The sequence below is a fragment of the Quercus suber genome, unplaced genomic scaffold, assembly GCF_002906115.3.
Source record: "Quercus suber isolate HL8 unplaced genomic scaffold, Cork oak 2.0 scaffold_345, whole genome shotgun sequence".
In the NCBI taxonomy this organism is placed as follows: Eukaryota; Viridiplantae; Streptophyta; class Magnoliopsida; order Fagales; family Fagaceae; genus Quercus; species Quercus suber.
Genome location: NW_027069797.1, coordinates 91,340 through 99,710, shown reverse-complemented (window position 1 = coordinate 99,710; position 8,371 = coordinate 91,340). Strand labels below are relative to the sequence as shown.

General features: G+C 35.0%; 1 protein-coding gene across 1 annotated transcript; it reads right to left on the bottom strand.

Annotated features, from left to right (window-relative positions):
- Positions 1-6,756: 6,756 nt before the first annotated feature.
- On the bottom strand, positions 6,757-8,201 carry LOC136061726 (amidase 1-like). Its single transcript, XM_065759893.1, has 5 exons — positions 8,018-8,201; positions 7,847-7,919; positions 7,415-7,567; positions 6,983-7,107; positions 6,757-6,902 (listed from the first exon to the last, which is right to left on the bottom strand). The coding sequence occupies exons 1-5, from the start codon at positions 8,199-8,201 to the stop codon at positions 6,757-6,759; spliced, it is 681 nt and encodes a 226-aa protein (XP_065615965.1).
- Between the last annotated feature and the right edge of the window lie 170 nt (positions 8,202-8,371).

The following is an 8,371-nucleotide window of genomic DNA, read 5'->3' as shown; positions in this document are numbered from 1 at the left end:
CCTTAAATCTCCAATTTTTTTCCTCACCCAGACCAAACAAAATAAAAAAATCACGAGAAACCCACCCGATCGGCGAGCAAGCACTCCGATCGGTGACGTGGGTCTAAGGCTGATTGACGGCAACACCCACACCCATCACCAGAAACCCACTCGAGCCACCACTGATGCCGACGAACCAGCCTCCCACCGACGAACCCAGCCACAGCCCACGCGAGCAACACCACCACACCACAGCCCACAGCAGAAAAAAGAAAAAAGAAAAAACAACCAAGTAAGGGCGAGCCACCCACCGACGAACCCAGCCACAGCCTACGCGAGCAACCACCACCACACCACAGCCACAGCAGAAAAAAGAAAAAAGAAAAAACCAAGTAAGGGCGAGATGGGTTAGCTGGCGTGGATCGTCAGCGAGGTTAGCGGCATGGATTGGGCGGGCTGGTCTGCGACTTGGATTAACGAACTTCTGTCTAGCTTTCTTTATTTTTTAAACTGTGGCGTTTTAGACTTTTTCTTTTCTTATTATTATTATTATTATTTTTTTTTATAAAATCAACTCAATTATCATGGGTTTTGAGTGAAAGAGTTGTGGTGTACCTTTATGTTATAACTTTTTTTTTCCTCTCATTTGTATATGTTTGTTTCTAAAAAAATACAAAAAAAGATAAATTTGTATATATATAATTTGGAGTTAAAACAAAATATTATTGTTACATGCAAAACTTAAGTACAGTACCTTAGATACAGTATTTTAGGTTCCTCAATTAAAATTTTGATATCTGTCCAATTTAACAACCCTAAATAAATGACATTAAAACTAAATTTTTTTTTTCCTTCTTCCTTCTTTTCTTGTACTGCAAACGGCTTCTCTTCCAAATCAGTTTGGAATACCCATCGCCACCACAGCCTTGCTTGCAGCCAATTCAACCGAAGCCCTAACCAATTCAACCCCAACCCCAATTTGATCTACACAACTCCACTCTCCAAACCAACCATCACCAGAACTGAAACCCAAATGATCAAAGAGGAAGAGACATAATTGAAACCCAAACCCGATCTCCATTATGACCCATACTCAAACCTGAACTCCACCGTGAAACCCAGCCAACACCCAAACGAGCACAACCGAAACCCAACCAAGCAACCACCGAATCGCCACCCCTGAAATCAACCCACCAATGAAACCCACCATCACCGAAACCTATCACTGAAATCCATCACAAAGACCCACCACCAAAACCTAGTCACCGATTCAACTCCACCACCAAAACCCTTCTCTTTGAAACCCAAAACCCAAAAAAAGAAAAAAGAAAAAAAGAAAATCTCATATCTCCTCTTTCACTCTCGGTGTGTGTGTAAGTTTCCTTTCTTGTTTTCTGATATATGATTCTTTCTTTCTCTCTTGGTGTGGGTGTATCTATTTCCCTTCTTCTTTTCTGATCTATGATTCTTTCTTTCTCTCTCAGTGTGGGTGGACCTGTTTCCTTTGTTCTTTTTTGATCTATGATTCTTTCTTTCTCTCTCGGTGTGGGTGTATCTGTTTCCTTTCTTCTTTTCTGATCTTTGATTCTTTCTTTCTCTCTTGGTGTGTGTTATCTGTTTCCTTAAGAGTGTGGAAGTTTCGGGTATAGCTGAAAAGGGTATGTGTTTTGGTTTGAAACCCAGTAGATCTGGCTTTTATTTTTTGATTTTTGATCTTACCTATTTGGTTCTGCATTTTAGCTTCTGAGTTTTGGATTGGAATTCGGAATTCCCTTTATTATCTTCATTTTAGCTTCATCAATCAGAGGCAATTGGAGATTTGAAGCCGTGGTTCTCTTGCAGTTGCAGGAAAAAGAAGGAAGAAGGAAAAAAAAAGAAGTTTTTATGCTGTTTATTTGGGTTGTTAAATTGGACAGATGTCAAAATTTTAAGTGGGGAACTTAAGATACTGTACCTAAGTTTTGTCCTATTGTTATACTAGATGATTATTTGCTATCATGATGATTGGGAAATTGTTTCAGTAAAAAAAAAAATGTATAAGTATAATTTGGGGTTAAAAAAGATCATTTGTTAACACTAGACGATTATTTGCTATCATGTGGCGGCGGTGGTGGTGGAAGAGTCGGTGGTGGCGGCAGTGGTGGTGGAGGCGGCAATGGTGGCAATGGTAGTGGCAGCGGTAGCGGTTGCAGTGGTTATAATTATTTTTTATTGTAGTGGATATATTATTTTATTATAGTGAATATATTATTTTATTGTAGTAAATATATTATTTTATTGTAGAATTTTTTATTTTAACTTAAAATATAAAATTAAAAGGGTAAAATATAGTAAACATTGTGAGGTTTGGACTAATGTGGTAGGAAAAAGTTGAAAGGTCTTATCCTTTGGAAAAACACACGCTTTTGAAATGATAAGCATGCCTTCATCATTCATAATTTGATTAGCGACTATTTTGAAATATGTGTGGTAGGAAAAAGTTGAAAGATCTTATTCTTTGGAAAAACACACACATTTTTAGGTGTATTTGGACATTGTGTATTTACACACCATGTATGAAATAAATATTAGGGGTCAAAATCTGACACGACCTGCGAATTTGACACGATTAACTCGTTTATAAACAGGTCATGAGTTGAAGCTAAACAGGTTTGAGTCATATTCAGGTTGACACGGCTAACCCGTTTAATAAACGGGTCGTGTTCGTGTTCAACATGCGAACTCGTCTGACTTGTTTGACTTGTTTAGCTTATAAAATTATTAGATATTTTGATACTATTGCTTAATTAATGATTGTTTTTATATGTTTATTACTATATTTATAGTTATAATTGTATTTTAATTTTAGATATATGGGAATTGATAAAAATTATAGAGATTTGGTATGACCTATTAATCAAATAGATTATTAAATGGGTCATTTGTATTGACCTTTATATGACTTGTTAGTTAAACTAGTTAAACGTGTTGGGTTGGGTCGACCTGTTTAATAAACAGGTTGTGTTTGGGTTGAGGATTCTTAACACGTTTACTAAATTGGTCGGGTTTGGGTCTACCCATATAGCCGAATACACATGGCTTAATACGACACGAACCTGACCCGTGAACACGAATTGTCACCCCTAATAAATACTGCCCTTACTACCCTTTAGTTATTTCGGACTGTAAACAATACCTTGGTATTTCAAATTGAAAAGAATGAGAGGGCAAAGATTGAGATGTGAACAAGGATTTTTTAGAGCAACCACATCCAGAGCTTCAGATGTTTCAATCACACAGGGATATCCACCATCTATGATAAGGTGGCCCACATAAAAATAAATAAATAAATAAAACAAGGAGAAGAAGCTTTATAGTTGTGGGCCTTCCATAATACGAAAGGATAAGCATGCTTCCATCATTCATAATTTGATTAGCGACTATTTTGAAATATGTGTGGTAGGAAAAAAGTTGAAAGATCTTATCATTAGGAAAAACACACATTTTTAAGTGTATTTGGACATTGTGTATATACACACAGTGTATACAATAAATACTAGGGGTGACAAAATTTGACACGACTCATGAATCCAACACGACTAACCCATTTATAAACAGGTTATGGGTTGAGGCTAAACGGGTTTGGGTCATATTCAAGTTGACATGACTGATCCGTTTAATAAACGGGTCATGTTTGTATTCAACATGCGAACCTGTCTGACCCGTTTAGCTTATAAAATTATTAGATATTTTGATATTATTGCTTAATTAATGGTTGTTTATACATGTTTATTACTATATTTATAGTTATAATTGTATTTTAATTTTAGATATATGAGAATTGATAAAAATCATATAGATTTGGTATGACCTATTAATCAAATAGATTATTAAATGAGTTGTTTGTATTGATCTCTATATGACTTGTTAATTAAATGAGTTAAACGTGTCGGGTCGGGTCGATCTGTTTAATAAACAAGTCGTGTTTGGGTTGAAGATTCCTAACACGTTTACTAAACTGGTCGGGTTCGGGTCAACCTATATAGCCGAATACACATGACTCGACACAATATGAACCTGACCCGTGAACACGAATTGCCACCGCTAATAAATATTGCCCTTACTACCCTTTAGTTATTTCGGACTGTAAACAATACCTTGGCATTTCAAATTGAAAAGAATGAGAGGGCTAAGATTGAGATGTGAACAAGGATTTTTTTTAGAGCAACCACATCCACACTTTAAATGTTTCAATCACACAGGGATATCCACCATCTATGATAAGGTGGCCCACATAAAAATAAATAAATAAATAAAACAAGGAGAAAAAGCTTTATAGTTGTGGGCCTTCCATAATACGAATAACCAAGTTATTAGGTAAATTAAAAATAAAAATCCACCGAAAAATTGAGGGAAACAGAGTGGGAAATAACAAATTTATACTAAGAGGATGATAATAAAAAGAAACAAAATAAAGGAAGATAAAAGGAAAGAAGAAGAGTGATATCAATGTAGAATGTTTGGGGAGATGAAAAGTTAAAGAGAAGGAGAAAGATTGGAGAAAGTGCAATTGTTAAAAAAAAAATGAGTACAATTGGATGAACACAATTTTCTTTTATTTGAATTTAAGTAAAATATTACATTTTTTATTTTTTAAAACAAAAAGAGAGAGAAAATATAAATAATTTAATGATAAGGAGGATGTGGTTGAATTTCAATATTGAGTAAAATGGAAGAGAAGAAAAAAAAAAATTAAAAGATATAACAATAAACACTAAATTATCTAAATTATGCTATGTAATGGAATACTATTTTATTTTTATCTACTATCTTTAATTTTTTATTATGTAATTGGATAAAATTCAACAATCAAAGAGCAAAATAATGATAATAATAACTTAAAACACAAAATTAAATCGTATAAACCTAAATTAGAGTTCTTAAAAACACAAAAATTTATCAACCTAAAGCAGAGATGCAATAAAAAAAAAATACACCAAAACATTGAGAGAGAGAGAGAGAGAGAGAGAGAGAGAACCTTTTTGTGAGATAAAACTATGCAAAGAATGGAAAAGAGTGACAAATTTATTGTAAGAGAGAAGGGATAAGAAGAGACAAATAAATGAAGATGACGGGAAAGATGAGTAGCAATAATAAAGTAGAGGGTAGTGGGGAGATGAAAAGGTAAGAGAAGAAGAAATGTTGAAGAAAATGTAAATATTTAAAAAATAAGTGAATGTAAAAAAAATTATAGGAAAATTGAAAATAAAAAAACGAAATATATATAGATGTTAAAACTAACAAAGATGAATATGTAAAGTCAATAATCTATTTATATATATATTTTTTATAAAAAAAAAAAAGAATAAATAATAAATAATAATTATGTGGCAAATGACGTGGCGATGAGGTGACACAGCAGGAGCTCAGCAACATTAAATGTCACGCTTCAGTTTTTAGTAATATATAGATATAGATTTCGACATTGCGTATTTGCACACCGTATGTGCAATAAAGACTGCCCTTACTACCCTTTAGCTATTTCGGACTGTAAACAATACCTTGGTATTTCAAATTGAAAAGAATGACTTGGTATTTCGGACTCGAATGGAATCCAAATCTTCTGTCCTATTTTTCCTGCTCCACTCTATACTCCACCAATAAATACTTGCCACGTGATACTATTAATTAATAACTGTAGGATTAATAAGTCAATAATGATAATATTTAATTAATTAGGTGAACACGTGGTAAGTATTTATTGGTGGAGTACAGAGTGGAGCAGGAAAAGTGGGACAGAAGATTTGGACTCGAATGAGAGGGCAAAGATTGAGATGTGAACAAGGATTTTTTAGAGCAACCACATCCACAGCTTCAGATGTTTCAATCATGCAGGGATATCCTCCATCTATGATAAGGTGGCCAACATAAAAATAAATAAATAAATAAATAAAACAAGGAGAAAACACTCATCGAATTCGGGTATGACAACACAGACTCTTATCTCTTATTCATGGATGGTAAGACAAAACACTCATCAAATCGGTTCTTTTGCCAATGCAAAACTACCACATGGAAACCACTTAATTCCTGCCAATGTAATGGACCGCATTGCAACAAGCCCTTAGGAATTTTTTTTGGGGAGACACTGAGCATCAAAAACACATACATCTCATCTCCTGGGAAACTATCACCAGATCAAAGCAACAGGGAGAAATCATCCTGGATGTGACTGCTTTATGTTTACATAAACATGAGTTCGTTTTTAGATACATCAACAGCATACAAAGTTGTCAATACTAGCCATCTTATTCAATGCCTCCAATCTTTGTCCAAGTTATACTATCTAATCTCCATTATTAAATTATAAACTGGGATAAGTAATTGTTTTAAACCTAAATCTATTATCAAAAGGTATATCTAACGGAAAATTCCTTGATTGTCTCAAACTGAAGATAAAACTAGAGCAAGGTCTGGCTATGAAGTATAATCCATTGAGTTGGAAATAGCACAATATATTGACGATGATCAAGTAGTTATTAGTTACATTTCAGAGTCACTTGGAGAATTAAAGTGTTTTGGGATTAAATGGCCTCTGTGGCACCAAAGAGCAAGCAGAAAGCCCTATCCCAATTTTATTTCTTTGAGTAGGATCTAACACTTATTAAAACATTAGGGAGAGAGAATTTAGTAACCCTTTTTCTCAGCAATGCCAACCTCTTCTTGGATATTTTTGTATAGAGACTCAACAAGATTGATAATACACAATATTAAGTTTAGAAATTTCAAATCAAGCCATCAAATGGTCAGTTCCTTACCCATGCTATCAAAACTCTGTGCCATAGGAATAACTCCATTTGTAGAAACGACATCATGTGAAGGCCGAAAGCCAAGAATTCCACAGTATGATGCAGGTACTCTTACACTTCCTCCAGTGTCACTTCCTATGATAGAAAGAACTTTTTGTTTAAATTTGATGAGGAAAATCCAAGAAACGTAAAAATTTTCCACGTAAGAAACTCGCCTAAGGCGAAATCAACAAGCTTTGCGGCTACAGCAACAGCTGATCCACTGGAAGATCCTCCAGGTATCCGATCAGGCGCACATGGATTTCTAGGTGTGCCATAGTGTATATTTTCTCCTTCTATACTGTGAAAAATATGCGGTCCCTTCATTGATATGCCCAACAACTATGATATGAATATTAAAGGGCCTTTTTTTTTCAAGATGAATAACTAAGTGAGGCCTCAACTATTTAGTAAGCAATTAGAAACTAGGCAGACATGTATTTTTTCAGTATAATATTTCATGTCATTTTCCATGTGAAAAAATTTGTTTACACTATATGCTATACATAGAGACATGTTGATAATCTTGAATTGAATTGTTATCAATTCCAAAAAAAAAAAAATAGTCAATTGATGGTAATCAAGTTATTGATATTTTCAATACTAACCTGTATGCCATTTCATCCATGACAGTTTTACCAATACATGTAGCACCTGCCCTTAAGAGTGACGAAACGGCTGGGGCTGTCGACGTGGCAGCCGGATGAGTCCTTGCCCAGTCAGGATTTCCAAACCCAGTCACATATCCATCAACATCATATCTGTTTCCAAATAAAAAACTTAAAAGACAAATCTAATACACACACACACAATCTGCAGTCTGCAGACCAACACCACAAAAAAAAAAAAAAAAAAAAAAAAAAAAAAAAAAAAAAAAAAAAAAAAAAAAAAAAAAAAAGCTGAAAATGATGAGACCATATGATCAAGCTACTTACGATGACGGGAAAATTCTTCTAACTTGCGAGCCTCAGGCGTCAGTTCAGGAGCCCCCACAGTACGCGTGAAGAGTGTCAAGAGTAATTAAATCTCAACACGATCACTCTTCTAAGGGAATCTCTAAAACCCGACAGATAAAATCTTCCTGCTCGTCGGTTATTAGGGGGCGAGTGTGGGCTGAAAAAGAAAAGCAAGTTGACAACGTTAAAACCATTCAAAAATAGATAACTTATTACATGTAAAAACTGATGGGGAAAAAAGCTGACGGCTAAAACCTGACTCCCTGACAAACGCCCAAGTATTATCAAAATAACCATGAGGTATCGTCTCCCATTCTTCTTGACGGCACACCCAGTCCGTCCCTTTAACAAAAAAGAACCTACTCTTCCAAGCTCTATTAGAATCTGGCATCTTAGACACCAATCTCAAATCCTTCTCCCTGATGACAAAGTGGTACATCCCCTTCGAAGAAGAAAGGTGCCGAGGCCTGTAGTAATAAAAGAATTCGTCTAAGGAAAGCTGACGGTGTCCTCCACTCAAACGACCCCATAATATCTCAGCACCTATAAAGATCCTCCACAAGTTTGGAGCAATCTGACTAACGGACAACCCAAGAAAATCAACTAGCT

Coding starts and splice junctions, on each gene's coding strand:
- LOC136061726 (XM_065759893.1), bottom strand. CDS start 8,201: ATGTACCACTTTGTCATCAGGGAGAAGGATTTGAGATTGGTGTCTAAG. Junction 7,920..8,017: donor GGCGTTTGTCAGGGAGTCAG/GTTTTAGCCGTC, acceptor TTTCTTTTTCAG/CCCACACTCGCCCCCTAATA. Junction 7,108..7,414: donor ATGGATGAAATGGCATACAG/GTTAGTATTGAA, acceptor TATTTTTCACAG/TATAGAAGGAGAAAATATAC.